General features: G+C 40.4%; 2 protein-coding genes across 2 annotated transcripts; one reads left to right on the top strand and one right to left on the bottom strand.

Annotated features, from left to right (window-relative positions):
- Positions 1–797: 797 nt before the first annotated feature.
- Positions 798–3,287, top strand: fam78bb (family with sequence similarity 78 member Bb; the record flags this gene model as incomplete). Its single annotated transcript, XM_079245144.1, has 2 exons — positions 798–1,174; positions 2,765–3,287. 2 exons carry the CDS (start codon positions 798–800, stop codon positions 3,285–3,287), a joined length of 900 nt encoding a protein of 299 aa, XP_079101270.1.
- A 4,384-nt stretch (positions 3,288–7,671) lies between these two features.
- slc35a3a (solute carrier family 35 member A3a) lies at positions 7,672–15,919 on the bottom strand. The gene is made up of 8 exons (XM_079244669.1): positions 15,552–15,919; positions 15,231–15,432; positions 14,066–14,220; positions 13,783–13,905; positions 10,760–10,934; positions 9,589–9,707; positions 9,295–9,428; positions 7,672–9,203 (listed from the first exon to the last, which is right to left on the bottom strand). The coding sequence occupies exons 2-8, from the start codon at positions 15,418–15,420 to the stop codon at positions 9,113–9,115; spliced, it is 987 nt and encodes a 328-aa protein (XP_079100795.1). The 5' UTR covers positions 15,421–15,432; positions 15,552–15,919; the 3' UTR covers positions 7,672–9,112.
- Between the last annotated feature and the right edge of the window lie 1,534 nt (positions 15,920–17,453).

Below are 17,453 nucleotides of genomic sequence, written 5' to 3'. Positions count from 1 at the left end.
TTCCATCAAACGAGGATGCCGCGCCGTTTATGTTGCACATCACGGTTACTATGACAGTTTATCCTCTTTTTTTCATATGCCAAGTGCTATTGTTTCCTCCTTCAAGTGTTTACAGTCGGGATATTCGTAGCTCTGTGTCTCCTCTCGGCAACGAGCCGTCAGTGTCTCAGCAAGAAGGACCTGTTTACAATCACTGATGCTCGGATTCACAGGTTTTGTTTGTTTCATTTGTTTCTTTGGGTTTCCCTCCCCTCGAGTGGACAGGCATGACGTACTCTTCTAAAGCCGCTGTTCGGGTTACAGCCAGCAGCAGCAGCAGCAGCGTCTCCTGCACAGTGCCGCATCAACAAGCCCCGCTGCCGCCGCCCGATCACCGGGTGCCCCTTCCGGCTCTCCGGTGTCCGCCCGTCCCTCGTCAATTGTGACATGACTCGCTGCAGGAAGAGAAGGATCAAAGGTTACTGCATGAGCGGAGACAGGTCAGATCCTCGTGCAGAGGGGTGAGACTGGCAGGACTGTTTGAGCAGTCATTTAAATAGACTTGGGTCCAGCATTAGGTATTAACCCGCGCGGGGCAGCTGTTTTTTTTTTTCTTCCTCTGGCTGGCAGAATCCAGAGAGGTCAGATCAAGGGGTCAGCCACAGATAAGTGGCCTAGGAGCCGGCGGATGTAGACGGACTGAATTTGGAGCCTGACCTCACTGGACACTGTCTTTTGATCCCTCTTCAAGCATTACCATAATTCTGACCTGGGCCTTCAGTGTGGTGGTTTCCACCTCTGCCTTACAGAGCCATCTGATGCACGGTCTTGTAGTGTTGATACTGGTCGAATCCCAGTCAGCTGCGAGGTTCCCAAGGCCTGCTGGGCTCAGTTGGCTGCTCCTGACCATCACACTCTCTTGCACAGCCATGGGCTGCATCCAGAGCATAGCCTGTAACAAGTCGCGCATCAAACGGGAGAACATCGTGGTGTACGACCTGTCCGCCACCATAGACCAGTGTCCCACTGTCATCGAGGAAAACTCACCCATAGTGCTTCGATACAAGACGCCCTATTTCAAAGCCTCTGCCAGGATTGTTATGCCCCCAATTCCGCGTAATGACACATGGGTGGTGGGATGGATCCAGGCGTGCACTCAGATGGAATTTTACAACACTTATGGAGACATCGGCATGTGAGTTCACACTTGTTTCACCTGCATTTTCATCACATCACCATGAAATCATCTGTGGTACAAAGAGAGGTTCGAGTGCACGGCTGCACGTCACGCGTTCATGCCTGTGCACCCGACTGAGTTGGAGCATTTGTGTACGCAGCAGGTTATGTTGCGCGTCAGCCTCCTTCATTCAAACGCCCACCAACAGATTCTGTTCCTGTGACTCTGGCACCTAAAAAAAAAAAAAGAAAAAAAAAAGGGAAAAAAAAACTGCAATTAGAGGAGCATTTGCTGCTCTCACATTCAAATTGTGCCCACTGAGACATGGTGCCACCCCCCCCCCCCATAATACACAGACTCCATAGAAGTATGTGAGGGGGTGTTTAATCCTGGTGGGTGAGAAGATAGAGTTTAGGCTGGTCGTCATCAGGTTGGTTATGGTAGCACAGAAAACAAAAGAAAAAGGGGGACACCAGATGTCCAAACTGTGAGTACAACAGGGATGATAATGATCCACTGACACAGACAACCCTCTTGATGCAAGTGGTGTCAGAACTATGCACAAAGTTTCCTTAAAGACGACAGGAGGCATAAAGTTGAAGATAAAGTACTAATTTTAAGCAAAGTGCATATTATTATTATTATTCTTGAGTTTAAAAAAAGAAAGAAGAATTATGCAAAAAGTTTAAATATCCTGAGAAGCTAAGCACTCCTTCTATCAGTTGTCTATCACTCTGAGATTTAAAATAATCTATACCTTGAAATTAGACATTTTAACCTTAAAATTGTCCTTCTGGTATGTACCAAGACCTCCATTCTGTTGTTACATTTAAAAAGAATTGTTTTATGCTGAAAATGAAAGAAAACAAAGTGTTCAAAATAGTCACTTGTCTGATAAAGGGTTAAGGCAGGGAGGAATTTCAAGCAGCAGTTTTTTTCAATCCTACATGCAATTAAGAAACGGCAGTTTAGAGAATAGTGGTGAATCTGACTGAAGTCTGGGAGATGGAGACAACTTTCTGAGTGAGTTGACTGATATAAGTGGAAATTAAAATGCCTCTGAATACAAAAGAAAGGGAAGATTTGACAGGGTACGGAAGGGTGGTGCAATACTGTGCAACTTCACCTGCACAGAAAAGATCTTTATGAGAAGTCGTTAAAAGAAAACATTTATGTGTCTTCTCATTGGAATTCAGGATCAGTGTGCAGAGGAGCATCAAGCAAACAGCAAGCATCGCAGAAACAGTGTAAACTGATGAAGGCCAATTTCACCAACGTTCATACACCACCTATTAAGTTTTTCAGCCAGTGCAGTGCTACTTTATCACAAACACACAATCCTAACTATCACAATCGTGTTTGCTGCATTTGCTGCTGGAAATTCATTTTTCTAACTCAGCCATTATTCTGATGCTATAGTGAGTTTATCTACAGCAGCAAGTTATATTGCATGTCATCAGTGCATGTTTCAATACCATCAAACTGTATGAATTAAAATGGTATATAATATTGTACCATAAAAGGTAATATAATATAAACAACGTTGTTTTCACTGAAATGTTCACTGCAGAGTTTACCAGAAATTTGTTTCGTACTGTCTCTCTCCAGGTCAAGCTGGGAGCTGCCTCAGCTGCGAGAGGGTCTGGTGAGGGCCATCAGTGACTCAGACGGCATTAGCTACCCCTGGTACGGAAACACCACAGAAACCGTTACCATAGTCGGCCCCACTTCCAAGCCGTCTCGCTTCATTGTCAGCATGAATGACAACTTTTATCCGAGTGTCACCTGGGCCGTGCCGGTCAGTGAATCTAACACCCCCTTACTGACTAACATCAAACGGGACCAGAGCTTCACTACCTGGCTGGTTGCACTCAACACCACATCTAGGGAAAAGATCCTTCTCCACACCATCAAGTGGAGGATGAGAGTTGATATCATAGTGGAGCCATCCCTGCCTTTAGGTTCCAGAGCCAGGCTAGTGGGGCGTCTGCACCAGGATCAGCCACGAGTGCTTACCCGCATGGAGCCCATCCCTCACAATGCCATGGGGAAGCCAAATGCCAATGATGCCCAGGTTTTGATGTGGAGGCCGAGGAGAGGTCCTCCGCTTGTTGTAATACCACCCAAATAGAACAATGAGAACATCTGATTGACCTGTTAAAAAAAAAAAAAAAAGAAAGAAAAAATCATCATCATCATCACAATGGGCCACATTTGTAGTAAAACAGAAACTAAATAAGATGACGCGAGACTAAAGCAGACAAAAAAAGCAGGCTGATACTCATACCGTAGATGGTACAAATCACAGTTACAATCCTAAGGGGACAAATGCCTTAATTCCCCACCGCTGCCTTTGATGATCCAGGAAGTGTTTGTCTCTGCTTCTGGTGCTGTTGAGCTACTGTGTGAAAGCATTCACTCCAACCCAGCACATGCAAGCGATGCTATATCGGTTAAAGACTAAAACAAAAAAAGGAAAGTTAAATAAAACAACTTCAGTGCCGGGATGTAGCAACTCAGGCTCAGAAAGAAGTGATGAAACCTACATCAAGGCGGTTTAGAAAAGGTTTTCTAGCCTTAATGATGACATACTCACAGCCTCCTCTGCACTTTACACTGAAGCGCAGAGTGAGATTAACCAGGAAAAGGTGTTAGCATTACAAGTCCGAGGAGGACAACAACTCTGTGGAGTGTTTTTGTAACAGAAATAACTATAATATCAGCTGGATGATGTGAGTGTGGGTGTGCAGGGATACGTGTCTGTTGTTTGTTTTCTATAATAGAGTCCCAGGGTCAGATCCAGGATTGCTGCTGTGTCACACCAGACTGCCTCACAAACACCATGGGCCTCATCTGTGATTATGATTGTTTGGTTGTTTTTAAAAGACTGTGACCATTACAGAGCTCTGAGCTATTTCACTTTTGACATATCACAGGAAATGCAGTATTAAAATCTTATATGTCATCATACACACACTCGGACATAAGCAAAGCCACGATAAGGGTTTTTTTTTTTCACCACCACAAACTGCCAGCATACCAACGCTGCAGTTTCTCATGTTCTGCCTTTCGAAAGCCAGAGATGCCTGTTGAACAGCAGTGGACAATAGAACAGGAACATTTCTTTTCCATGCTCATCTGACAGGTAAGGAAATGAGGTTACCAGTCTGCCTTCACATAATGTCTGTAGGGTTTTTTTTTTTTTTTTTTTCAAAATAGCCATGAATACTACAAAACTGGTTCAACCATATTACACAAAATTAACTTCTCAGTTGCCTCAAGTGCATCACAAATATTTTAATTAATACATGTCCTTACAAAAGGAAATTAGCATGAAACATTATACAATGGTTTAAAATTGTCTGATCTCCATATTTATTTTTTAGTTAAAAAAAAACACAAAAAAATTATTGCTGAAACTGAAAAACTTTAGAGTTTGTGGGCGGCAACATGTATTAAAAGTTGGGGCAATTGTGTTTACCACCATGTTAACAACACTTGTTGAAATAGTTTTGACAGGGAAATGTTTTACCATTTTTATAAGATTTATGTTGCCCAGTATTTTGTTGTTTTCAGGGTGGGAGTATTTCTAGACCTTGTTTGCATTTATCTTTTTGTTTTTTGCATGGTGAAGTTTGAACTTGTAGTGAATGGAGTGACAAAGTTTGGTCACTGAAAATGGATTTCAGAAGTCTTTGTGTGCCTATGTGGTGATGTTTTGCTGTTCTTTTAATGCAGTGTTTTCCAAGGGGCTGAAGAGAATGGTCTTTTAATCTTCCTGTCCCTCATGTAAATGGATCTTAATCATATGATGCAGAGTAGAGAATGAAAACCCAAATTCTTGGCAATTTCATTTTGGGAAATGTTCCCTTTGTAGTCATTCATTTAAGGCTCACCTTCTTTTTGGGATGTACTTCAGGGGTGTCTCTAGAAAGTTTTTGATGGGGGATAAAGACTCATATAAATGAGACCTTTTAAAAAGGGTCTTCTAGAAATGATGAGCTGATTATTACAAGTAAAGTGGCCATCCGATGCAAGTGTAATGCAAAGTTTGCAAAAACAGCCAATAATATTTTTTTCATAGACATCTTTTTGTTAGGATTTTCCTGAATTGTGTGGATTTAAAAAATTTGACATAAACACTTACACTAATGATAATAAGAAAAACGTGCTATGAGCTAAGCCACAGGTTTTATCAGCATTCTTGGCCGTTTCACTTTACACAGCAGTCACATTTGGTGGTTTTATGACATACTATTTATAAAATTTAAGTTTGGACAGGAAAATATTATTATCCATGTTGGAAGTTAGTGGGATAATGATGTGTAATTGCTGCATTATGGTCAATGACATGATTGTATCGATGTAGAACATCTAAAAGTAAATTACATGCTGGATTTACTAGCACATGAGCAGCCAAGGTTTACCCAGGCAAAGGGAGGTTTACAATGAACATTTGTTAAAAGTTTAATTACTTGGCAAATGGGATGCCACCCCAGGTATTAGAGGCCATCCAGTTGGCCCCACATTTGCTTTTGAACCCTCAACATTTTGGTGACCTGCAACCAAGTAAAATGACTAGCTCTAATGTATTATTCCAGGTGTATTTTTTTTTTTTTTTTTTAAACACTTCTTAATGTTTTTTTCATTATATTGAAAAAAGAACTTTTAAGGAACTTGGCAACAACAAACTGAAAAGGATCTAATACAAGTTCTCTGCTTTGATATGTAATACAAAATAATACGAAGACAAGAAAACCAGGTGGCAGTGTGAAATATCAGCAACATACTTTGAAGCTTTGAAAAGCTAAATATTTAACAGAACAGTGTTTCAGCTAAGCATGCCCTCAACATGCTAACATGCTCAAGTTGCAGCGCTAATATGCTAATGTAGCAGGTATAATTTACCATATTCATAATCTGTTTAGCATCATAGCATGCTAACATCACTGCTAAGAACAGCTGAAGGGATTATAATTGCTTTTAAATTTAAACTCCCCCTCCAAAAGAAAAAGAAAATCCAATAGGTAATGATAATTGTAGTAGAAAAGTTAGTTAAGTACTGAAGCTAATACAAGTAGTCGCACAAACATCTGTTAGCATTTCTATAATGTCTGAACCAAAATTTCTTAACAATCCAGGTAGTGGTTGGCAAGTTTCTTTTGCTGAAAACTAAAAGTGTTACTGGCACATGGTGCCACTTTAAGATGAACCCTTTAAAGGCAAGGGAAATATTTTGGTTTACACAGAAATACTGTTTCCTGTGCCATTATTACATTTTCCAAAGTTTGTGTCAAAGAAATTTCCTGAAAAACTGAAAATTATGCCTCATGTTTACTCGGAGGAAATGTTTGCTGTTTCCCAGACAGGTCTGTTTGGTGTATATATGTTTATATTGCCTCTATAACAAAAAGAAAAGAAAAAAAGAGCTTATGCTAAACTGCTGAGCTAGTCCAATTGAGACAGAGATGAAGAGAGGAGGATGACATCATCATTCTCATGCTGCTCATTATTCTTGGTGCAACCGAACGAGCCTTCACACACACAAACACACCTCATCTCAAACAGCACCAGAGCCAAGATCCCCAGGAAGGGACTGCTATGCCCTGAAGCACTCACATAGAAATGTGAACGATGGACATTTAATCAACATGCCTATAGTATCCATCACACCGAAGCAGTGTGTGAGGCAGGGACACCTCACACTGACAATCAAGGGAAACATCTCGTGCAGCACTTTTGACTGGAGAATTGAATCAGTGATCTTTATTGGACTGTGAATTTAATCACAGAATTGTGTGGTTTTTTTTTTTAAATATTGTGAAACAAAGTGGAAACTCATGTTTCCCTGATTAAAACAATGAAAACATATTTATACTTGACCATGAGGTGGCACAGTCTATTGTCCATGTATCAGGGCCTCAAGTGTCTTTCACAGAAACAGCTGTGCCTGTGGACACTAAGGTGTGGCAGTGAATGACTCTGCAAGGAGATAAGTCCTCCTCGCTCTGCTGACTGACTCGAAGTCCAATGCAGTGATTATTCAAACACGAGCAGTTAAAGGTATTTTTCAGTGTTATAACGTGAAGGGTGTGAAATTCAGCCGTGTTGCGGTCCTTTTTATCAGACTGTGTGGCTTTTGCATGCAGTGTTTTTAAACTCATTAAAAACAAATGCCAAATGTATCAAAGTGTGAATTTATTCATGTTATTTGGTGTACAGTTCTAAGGCGAGACGCCAAAGAGTCAACTGAGAATCACACATTCAGGGTGTGATCAGATTGTGTTCTTCATGCATGAAACAGAACAAGTTTGTAACTAAAATAAAACTTCTGGTTCACTTTATTAAAAGTAAAACAGGTTAAGAGCTGTATCATGAATAATTTTTTTTTTTTTTTAAAGTTAAGCAATCAAGAAATTAAAATTCTTAAAGTCACAATCTAAATACAAAACACATTCATATTTAAAATTGAGTGCATTGCCTACTCTTTCCAAACTTGTTCCATTTGACTGGATACCTAACATGGTTTCATTATAATTTCTTTTTTTCTACAGCAGAACATTCCTATCTGAGTATAAGATGCCAATGTGCGGACTGAAAAGTGGAAAAGATTGGAAGAGCCACAAAATAACACCATTGCATGAGTTAAATTGTTTTACATTTTGATAAAAAGATTCACATAAATTTTATTGAAATAATAAAATGGTCATACCCGCTTATACCAAAAGCAGCTTGAAAAGAAAAAAAACAACAACGTAGATCATACAGTGGCACAAATCTCTGTGCTTATTTTCTCAAATAATTGTTGACCATCTTCAGTGGGTTTTACAAAAAATGATGCAACTTCAGCTCAGTTTCTACATGAAGAAGTTGGAAGAGCAACTTTAGATTTAGAGATTTCAATTTCAAATAGTGTGTTTATTAACACCAAAGGTTGACATGAATTCAAGTAGCATAAAAAAAAATCTCAAACACTTAATTAACTTTTCAGTTCAACAATCAAATTCTTCACGTAATCATTTATTTCTGAGGTTTTAAGAGTCATTCATATATGAAGCATTTTAACCCCTCCCAAAATACAAACATCTGACTCCACCGGTCAAACAGTAAAGCAATCCTATCACCGAGACGCTCTATATGTTATCAAAGAGTTTGTTGTTGCCTAGCAACAAAGACTATTTTCACCACAGTCGGACAAATCGCAACAAGAGATTTATAATTTAGGAAACAATGAAAGATGATCACTGCAACCGCGACAGCCTAAAGCTTTGTTTTTACATTTTTCCCTGATTTGTGCCTCCAAGGCTGACTGGCCTCTTAAACAGTTCCACACTTAAGCTTCAGTATTAAACACCCCAGCCAGTAACTTACTGGAGCCTGACACAGCTTTAAAACCAACAATGGCTGCGGAGGTTCATCCCAGGCTCCTAAGTGTGCTTTCAGAGGTCACAAAGGGACAAGAAGAGTGGGCAAAGGAATAAATACTGTAGCTTTCATGAAGATCTAGAAACTTCCACCAGCCTGCCTTTTGTATCACTCATTGTATAGATGTGGTTGACGTGGCAGTAACAAGTAACAAGCAGTCAAACGGGTTCTTGATGAACACGAATATTCAGTGCAGTCGACAACGTCTCTAGTTTGGCGGGTTTGGCACACAGGACGATCTCTACAGTGGTAATTAAAGGGAAAAGGAAAAAACTGAAAAACATACACTTGTTTTCTTCTCTCATTGCTCATCCTGCACAACTGAGGCACTTTTGGTGAGACACACTGCAGCGCTGTGCTTGCAGTTCTTTTAAGCTTCCTCTCTCAAATTCTCTCTTTCTACTCCTCCTTTTAGTCATCACAATATGTGATGAAGTCCTGTCCCCTTCTTTTTCCTCTCATCTCTGTCCTGCTTTGTCCTGTCAGTCTTCATGCTTCAACACGACCTCCTGCTGCTGCCGTAGAGTCAGCTTACGCCCTGCTGGGGTTGGGGGACGACTTGCCTTCGTAGCCGTACAGGAAAGTGGCCACAATGACCAGAATGGCCCCAAGGAAGAACACGCTGTAGATGGCAGCAGACAACACAATCAGACACTCAGATCACGAGCAAGTGATAAAAACACAAAGTAGACGAAGGAAATGACTTCACTTACCTTGAGGGGTCAAAGTCCTGCAGCCAAAAGTACGATATAAGAGTAGAAAGGATGATGGAAAGGGATGTAGCAAAGCCCTTGAGGATGTTATCTGCGTATTTGATGACTGCTGCTATGACCAGACCGCCAAGCGCCTGGAGAAACAAACACACAGACACAGATGGACAAAGGCGTGACCTAAAGGGGCCAGCAGGACATTTGACCCACAAAATGGGTTCTGTTAGCTCAGTGAGGTGACTATATATGCAATAGTTTGGTGGGAAATGTATTCTCCGGCAGCAGAGGGAGAATTACCTGCAGGGCTACAACAGTCCAGGTGACTGTGTTGTATCCCTGAAACATCCCCGACTCCTTTACCCTCTCCCCATCGTAGGCGAGCATCCCAAAGAGGCCAAACACCAGGCCAAACATCCCTAAACACACACAAAAACAGCATGCTAGTTTGTCTGAAACAAAAAGGAAAGCAAAGGCTGCATTTATTTCAAAATCTCCTTAGATTTAGCTTCTAATGTGTAACGCAGGTGAAAAAGCTTTAAGCTCACAGCAAGAGTCACAGGAGGCTGAACGCTTGCCTCACACGTTCCAGGGTAAAAATAACCAAGACAGAAACATTCATCTTAACAGAGACATATCGGAACAAGCGGGGGGGGGGGGGGGGGGGGAGCCCAGCTGGCTCTGAGCATAAAGAGCTTGGGAAGCATGAAAATTGTGCCTTCATCGATGCAGGCAGGTCGAACACCACAACCTCTTACTGTTCTTTGCTGACTGTTTAGATATTACTTCTTACCACGAAGGATTACATATTTTTAACTGGTTGTCATTTTGCAGAGGTAGATCAATTAATCAGTTAGCTATTTAATTGGGTTAATAATCGTTTTCTTTTTAAATAACTGGCATCTCCTGACACCTGAACACTTAATGCCCATTAACAGGCGGGCACATCTGTGGGCAACGATGTCTGTTGGTTCTGTGGAAACGCACAGGAAGTGTGAAACACATGATCACATTAATGCCAGCTAAATTATCCAGTCCATCAAAATGTTAACGGACAGCCTTCAGCAGAAAAGCATCGGTGGATACTGGGAGCTACAACAGCTGTTGGAAAGCCATAAGACTGCGTAGCTAACTGTGTCGAAGTGATACGGCTTGAGTTTCATTAAACTGCCAAGAAGGTTTGATATCAAGTCCTGAACTGTTTTATAAAAGAAGTGTTTAACCACATTTATATCCCAGCAGGCATTTATCTAACTATTTGGCTTTGAGCATTTAGTTTTACACATTTTACACATGTCTGAGGTCTATGGGTCCTTACAAAAGCCTTAGCTTCTACATTGCTATGTAGTCTGCAGTGCAATAACATTAAAAAAATTGTCTAATCAAAATCACATATTAGCTATCGGCTAAAGAAAGAGAAACACCCACATCTGTTGACCTGCACTGATTTGACAAGTGGACAGAAACTTACCAAGCTGGATATTACGGATCCAAACACTCTGTTTGCTTTCCTTCAGGATTTTCTCAAAGTAAACGCCAGCAAAACCGCTGGAGCAGCACGCCACCAGCACAGCTGTGACCCCAACAAACTGGGAGCCTGCAGAGGGGGCCTCTTTATCCGGGGCCACGGCAGACTCAGAGGGCCACTGTAAGCACAAACAGAGAAGTGCCTGAATCTTAACAACTTTTTCCAGATTCAGGATTTAAATCTAGAAATAAAAAAATGACAGCGGGCAGATTTCCCTCCTGAGAAAACAGAAGCAGAAGTTAAACTGTATGTTTTGTCTATAGTCACAACTTCAAGCATTACTTGAGAACATTTAAGATGAAGGTGACATCATGATGAACGATAAAAGAGAAGTAAACAAGACAGAAAGTGTAAGCTTATAAATGTTTACTGATTACACCATGCGACAGGGACGCAACCATCTGATTGGTCCTTCTGTATCCAGTGTTGTTTATTCACTCATGAGTCAGACCACATTAATCTTTCAAGGTTATCTTAACTTGACTCCTGACAGGTTTAGGGATTGGATCTTTCACAAATATATCTGCAAATAGACACACACATGAAACCACTGAGTGCCAAACTTCATCTTTGTTGTACAAGTGTATGAGTGTGTAGGAGCATATTTAGCCATGATGACACACTGAAAGACCCATTTTCGAGGTCTTATCTGGTAAAAACACACCTTAAACTATTAGGTGCTGGCTGTAAACCTGTAGTTGCAGAAGAGTTAATTAACAATGATCTACAGTAAAACAGAACGAGGGAACGTCGTCTACTAATGCCATGTTTTTAGAAGAGATCTGCCCCAAAAGGAAAGAAAGCAATGGAAAGAGTTCATGTATGCTCCAGCTTCCCACAAAGTACCATTAAATTTACCTGATCATGTTTCCATAAACGTGCATGTACTATATTTTATATGACATGTTCTCAGTGATTGTCTTTTTTGTAATATGCCAAAAAAGACAATCACTGGATGGATCATAAAACTGTTGTAGATTAACTAAAACCTCAGAACTGGCTGTTTTCAGCATTGCTAACGCTCCTGAAATACCTGAAAATTCTTACACAGGCGATTTCTGCAGCTTTGCTGAGTTGTAAAAAATGCTGCAAAGGGTGAGTTCTTCTGTTCTATGTGCCGCAGTAATTGGGAAGATGGATGTTGTTGGAGAAAAGAAAGTAAGAGAGCAAAGGAAGAGATGCAGTGCAGCTAAATCTTTATTTGTTTTTATTTAAAGAGAGAAAGTATTGTTTAGTGAAGAGCAGTTCTCAGTCTACCCCCCTAACCCATCCTGCTGAGTGCAATTAACAGCACAACTGTTGCTAAAGATCAGAAACAGTGACAAAGTGCATGAATATGAAACCAGACTGTCCATATAAAGACTGCTGCTTTTTTTGTGGCTCTTGCTTCTGAGCCTTTAAGGTGGTGAACAGAGAAGCACAGTGCCAGGCAGTGGATCCACTGAAGGGCTTAAAACTAAATGTTTTTTTTTTTTCAAACAAGGTGAAACAATAACTTGTTATTTATTTAAGTTGAATAAAAGAGAAGCTTAAGAAGGTTTCTGTGTTAAAGACGATTGAAATGAAGACATTTTCCTCCAACTTTGATTTTCAAGCACCATCCGCTCCTAAAACTGATTCCAGGCTGAATGTTCTATTCTATGCTATTCTATTCTATTCTATAGTCATTTGGCAGATGCTTTTGTCAATCGACCATAGCAACTGAACATCCATGTCTTATGGTGAACATGTTCTCCGCTTAAATGCCTTGAGAGAACCCTGCATACAGAGGAGAACATGCAAACTACACACAGAAAAAAAACCTTCCTGCCAGCCAAGAATCGAACCAGCGACCTACTTAGTGAGAGGCTGCAGCGCTAACCATGAAACCACTAAGACATGCTGCCGTGAACATACAAATACAGCTTTTTCTCCTACACGTGCCACTCCACTTCATATCCATGCTGCAAACAGATAATACGGCAGCAAGCTGAGAAGAAATGTACAACCTTTAAAGATTTCTGCTGAAGTTTGCAAAGAGATCACAGGCTAAGTTCTGAATAGATAAGCCTATTCAGCATTATTAGTTTAAGCTAAAAGTTTCCCGCTGCACAGCTGGAGATCAGACAAAACTCAGACAAGGGATGAATTATGACTTCACCGTTGAGCTTTGTACTTATAAGTACTTTTAATCAGAATACACTGAAAACTACATTACATCTGTATTATTGTTTTATCTTTTTATTTTTTTTTATGTATTTGAAATCATTTAGGGGAAACAGGCTTTCAAGAAGTCTATTCTTGTTGGAATTTTTTTTCAAAATGTGGAGGAAAAAAAAACAAGATTTCCTCAATGATAATTTCTATAATGGTTTAAAGAAACATATTTAAGAGTAATTTTGGCCTAAAGTGATGTAGGCTTTGGATTCTTATCTTCATGATGCCATATTTCAACAACTTGCTATAAGTTGTCATGCATAATTAAAACTCTTATCTGTAGTTACTTTTCAATGTAAAATGATGCATTTTAGAAATAAATTACATGAAACATGCAATTACATTTATTTCTTAATGTTGATACAGTTTTTCATATAAAAAATAAGCCTGATCCCAGATCAGATCCAGATGTGCCTGGCGTATTATTATTAAGTGATCAAAAATCATTATAGGATGATTAAATATCATTACAAATTTATTGATCCCAAAAGGTAAAATGTATTTTGCAATATAAATAATAAATATGTAGCAATAAAAAAGAATGTCATAAAGAACCTGTGTGAGGGCAGGAACAACGTCCTATACCACTCCTTATTGCTGCCCAGTTTAACTACAGGGCTGATGTCAATTATGCTTTGTTTCAATCTCACATTATTTTCCCATTAGGACAGACCACACAGAGAAAACTTTGTCATTGTTAGCTGTTTGACAAATCAGTAGAAATAACATCATTTCACAAAAGCAGAGAGTGTATAAAATATATACTGAACCTGCACAAGAGCGACTCCTGCCATTAGGATCAGCAGGGAGAGCCACTGATAGATGCCCAGTCTGCGGCCCAGCATGGACACTGAAAACAGAGCTGTAGTCAGGATCTTCAGCTGGTATGTCACCTGATTGACATAAAATGGGAAAACTTAAAAACAACAAGAAAAACACCACGCAATCCAACAATCAGGATAATACACTGGCTATTTGAGTACTTGTTGCATTGAAGTGGGTAGAGCCGAGCAGTTTCATCTTCTTTCATTGCTAGCCTGCCCTTGGTCGTACCTGATAGGTGGCTGCATCCAGGTTGGACAGAGCGACATACAGCAGGTTGTTCTGCAGTGTGTATATCCCAGAGGGGATTGCCAGCTTCAGTGTCTCTATTGGTTTGTGAAGGATTTCCTGGCGCAGGATGCTGTTAAGAGCTCGCATGCTGTAACCTGAACAGTGAAAGCAGATGAGTTAGGACACATTTCAGATTAGTAACTTTGAAGAGATGTAATCATTTAAAATAATGTGAGTTACTTCATTTTTTAAAAAGGGAGAGTGCGTATTAAAAAGCATAACATGTTAATATGCAAGATTGTCGCAAAGCTAGTTTGCATTTCAGGCCAACGAAACATCACCGTGAACTTCATTTGAACACCATTTCTTCTAAAAGACTGGTTATAAAAAAAAAAGCAACTACTGGAAACTGACATCAAATGAAGGAATTACATTAGTTCAAGTGTAATGACAATGATTAAATATCTGCTGTTTTCTAATACACTACTTGCAGGCAAGGCTGGGGATTATTCAATGGGCATTATGGGCCCAGGGCCCCACATGGCCCCACGTGGGCATACACCAGCAGTTTGGACATGAAACTAAATGTAAATAAAAGCCACATAGTTACACAACAGTGTCTAGTGCAGTGTTCTTCAACCTTTTTTGAGCCACGGCACACTTTTTTTCCATTAAAAAAAAAAAAAATCACAAGGCACACCACAAACCAAAATGTTTTTTTTTTTTAAAAAGTCCATATTAATAATATAAAGTCCATCTTGTCAAAGCCTCATGAATAGAAATCAGATAAACACAAGAACAAGGAATTTTATTATCTTTCACTGGGGTATATTGCTACTTTTTAAAGCAATTAGGGGAAATTGGGTAATTTCTCAGGGCACACCTGATAATCTCTCACGTCACACTAGTGTGCCACGGCACAGTGGTTGAAAAACACTGGTCTAGTGAATTGTTATTGGTACCACTGGCTGAGAGATGTTAGAAATGTCTTCAGAGTGTATATAAGTCACAATTTTTACAATGTTGCGATGGGGAAGGGAGGGCCTCTGGAACACTCTGGGCCCGGGGACCTGTGCACTTTTAATCCGGCCCTGCTTGCAGGGATTTGCTTGTAATTTAGAGGATTGTCTCGTGTCATTTGCTAAAGTAAAACCTCACTACTAACTGTGCTCTTTCAACACGAGCAGCAAACAGGCGATGATCTTCATGACTTCGGCGACCACCACTGCAGAGGAGGCCAGGTACCGAGGGCCCTCGGCCTGCAGGGTGCGGGAGTACCGCATGGTGAGCACCAAGGAGGTGGTCTGGAACACCAGCACACCGAGGGAGACGTACTTCAGCCGGGATGAAGCCATAGCTGCAAGAAGCTGGACACAGAAAAGGCAAACAAGAATAAATATCCACCTAGTAAATGGGAAGTAAAGAAAAACAATAAAGAAGTAAAGAAAGAGCAAAGATTTGTGAGACATAAAAAAAAAAAACTCACCTTTATTCTCAATTCGCTTTACAGGCAACTTCACAGGTGAGTTTCCGCATCAAACCAAGCCTGTCCTGTGGTTTAACGCCCTGTAGTCTGGTTACGGTGGTTCTTCCAGACAGACAGGTACTGGTACAGGTACTGGTGTCTTAACCCAGCTGTCACAACAGCAGCTCCTCAAGTCCGACCGTCCATTGACCCGCAATATCTGTTTAACACTACAGCCGGTGGTTAGCGCTAGTTATCTGTTCAGTGTCTCCACGTCGACATTATCCGCCATCCCACTTCAACTACCTGCCATAAGAAACATTTATTTACAAAAGGAAAGTCTCGTACGGGAAAGTCTCATGCAGATTTTAGTTAAATCCTGGAGAGCTTCCGTGTTAGACACTCTTCTTCGTGTTTTAGTTCGGGCTGCCTGTAACAACTAAAAGACCTTGCGCCACCTGCTGGTCTGGCAACAAACAGCAGGGCTGCTTTTTTCTTTCTGTCATGAAATGACATTTTCAAGTATCAGTTTCACAGAAAAGGAGAAAGAAAGTTCCACCTAAAAAGGTCAAAGGGGGAAAGAAAATTCCACCTAAGGTGCATGCAAATTATATTGTTTAATAGAGTTTTTTTTTTTTGTTTTTTTTTGTTTAAAATTTTATTGAATGTGTTGTCACAGTTAAATATTTATTGACATCACAGGCTCCTTACTGTAGTAAAATCATGATTTTCTCACTTTACCTTCATGTTAAATTTTACTGCAATGGTTTCAAAACTTTTTTGTTATAAAGGAAACTATTTGACTTCCACCTTTTCTATTAATATTGCAGCAGTGGGACAATGAGAAGAAAATACCTTTGTTTCAAAGGCCTGAAAGTCAGCTACTTTTTAATGCTGGTTTCTCTTTCAAATTTTTGAAAATGTGTCATAGCAAAATTACAAATGTTCCTAGGTATTACATATGTATTATATAACCTTTATTTTACCAGACAGTTGTTTAAGATTAAATGATCTCTTTTACAAGCACAGCCTGGCCAGCATGGCAGCAGTAACAGAAAATAGTGAAGTTCCACAAGACAACACATTATAAATGACTTCATATTAAAACACACCTTAAAATATTTAAATAATATTAAAACAAACAAACAAAAAAGAAATCCTCCCAGTCACGGTCTATCATACAGCAAAGCAGCTACACAGGTTGTCCTCAGGTTCGACTCACACTATGGCTGTCGGCTGGATGATGTCACAAAGTCCAGCACTCCCTGGTGGCTGCTGGTTGACCAGGTCTTGGGGTCCCTCGTTGTGTGCTTCTCATCCTTGGTAGGGGGATAGCTGAATTTGCTTAATGCAGTCATGATTAAACATAACTTATTCCTTATATTTTCTCTCACATACACACTCACTAACACAATGCAAGGTTAATTACTATTTGCTACAATTATTCTTTGGTTGTGGTTGCATCATATTTTTGGGTTGGTCTTCTCATAGGTGATTATTCTCTGCTTTATTTTCTTACAGAGGCCCTAGGACCTTTCCTGTTCAGTGTTGTGATGGATTTTTTTTTTTTCCCCCAATTTACTTGATCAGCTGGATATTCATTCATTCATTCATTTTCCGAACCGCTTATTCCAATTCAGGGTCGCGGGGAAGCTGGAGCCTATCCCAGCCGGCTTTGGGCGACAGGCAGGGTACACCCTGGACAGCTCGCCAGTCCATCGCAGGGCCACACACAGAGAGACGAACAACCACACTCACTCCTAGGGGCAATTTAGAGTGACCAATTAACCTATCATGCATGTGTTTTGGAAGGTGGGAGGAAGCTGGAGTACCTGGAGAGTACCCACGAGAACATGCAAACTCCACACAGAAAGGCCACTGACCAAACCAGCCAAGGATCGAACCAGTGACCTTCTTGCTGTG

The sequence above is a fragment of the Telmatherina bonti genome (assembly GCF_933228915.1).
Source record: "Telmatherina bonti genome assembly, chromosome: 8".
Taxonomy (NCBI): domain Eukaryota; kingdom Metazoa; phylum Chordata; class Actinopteri; order Atheriniformes; family Telmatherinidae; genus Telmatherina; species Telmatherina bonti.
Note: the sequence above shows the minus strand (reverse complement) of the source record. Positions and strands in the feature narration are given on the sequence as shown.